A 1,308-nucleotide genomic window follows, 5' to 3' on the forward strand; every position below is an offset into this window, starting at 1 on the left:
ATTATTGAGTTGTAATCACAAAATCTTATAGTTGAGTTCATAAAACGAGGTTTTTCCTTCCTTGAGTGAGGAAGGTTTTTAATTTAATAAGTGTTTGTGTCTTTACTTAAAAGCAACTTACAAGAACCTGGTTCTTGTTCTAGGGGATAGGTTTCTTCAATTGGTATCAGAGCAGGTCTTTTCGATAAAAGATTCACACCTTGAAAAGACTCAATGGCAGCACCACCTACCCCACAAGAAGGAGTTTCACAAACACGACCACCACTGTTCAATGGCAAATACTATGGATGGTGGAAAAATCGTATGATGGACCATCTTATTGGTGAAAATCCTGATCTATTGGGAATAATTCTAGATGGACCAACTATACCTATGAAAACTGCAACTGATGGAATCACCAAAATCCCAAAGGAAAGAAAAGAATGGAATGCTGAAGACAAGCTTGCAATCCAAAACAATGCCAAAGCTAAGAAAATTTTGATCTGTGGCATAGGACCAGAGGAATACAATCGAATCTCGTCTTGTCAAGATGCCAAAGCCATATGAGAAACACAACAAAGCGCTCATGAAGGAACAACGCAAGTCAAGAAGTCCAAAATTGATAACTTGAACAGGCAATATGAGCTGTTCAGGATGGCAGAAGGGGAGACTATTCCAGATATGCACACCAGGTTCACTTCCATCATCAATGAGATGTACTCCTTGGGAGACATAGTTCCTAATGTAAAGGCAATAAGGAAACTCTTGAGTGTCCTTCCTGAAACTTGGGAAAGCAAAGTCGAGGCTATCACTGAAGACCGCGACCTAGATTCACTGTCCATGGATGAGTTAATTGGTAATCTCATCACATACGAACTCAAGAAAAACCAAGAAAAGTAAATTGGAGGAAAAAGAAAGGAAAGGAACTTGGTTCTAAAGGCTACTACATCAAATGATTTTGAAGATGAAAATATTGTCCTCATAACCAAAAGGTTCACCAGAATGCTAAAGAGAGGGCAGGTCTTTCAAAAGAAAACTCCTCAAAAACCATCTAAAAATACTAAATACCATGTTTGTCATAAGTGTGGGAGCCCGGATCACTTCATCAAATTCTGTCCACTTTGGGCTTTAGAGCAGAAAAAGGCAAACTTTGAGAAGGGAAAAGACATCAAGAAAGATAAGTTTGTCCCCTCAAATAGAAGAATGACAATTCATAGATCAGTGAAGAGGAAGCAACAACAATGGTACTTGGATAGTGCATGTTCCAGACACATGACTGGAGATAAAAGCAGCTTCCTCTCACTCAAGAACATCAAAGGAGGAAACGTT

At 39.0% G+C, this 1,308-nt stretch overlaps 1 protein-coding gene across 1 annotated transcript; it reads left to right on the forward strand.

Moving 5' to 3' along the window:
* Window positions 1–213: 213 nt before the first annotated feature.
* On the forward strand, window positions 214–546 carry LOC138348005 (uncharacterized). The gene has a single exon (XM_069296609.1). It carries the CDS (start codon window positions 214–216, stop codon window positions 544–546), a length of 333 nt encoding a protein of 110 aa, XP_069152710.1.
* Window positions 547–1,308: the final 762 nt, after the last annotated feature.

Source organism: Solanum lycopersicum, chromosome 4, assembly GCF_036512215.1.
Source record: "Solanum lycopersicum chromosome 4, SLM_r2.1".
Taxonomy (NCBI): domain Eukaryota; kingdom Viridiplantae; phylum Streptophyta; class Magnoliopsida; order Solanales; family Solanaceae; genus Solanum; species Solanum lycopersicum.

Coding starts and splice junctions, on each gene's coding strand:
- LOC138348005 (XM_069296609.1), top strand. CDS start 214: ATGGCAGCACCACCTACCCCACAAGAAGGAGTTTCACAAACACGACCA.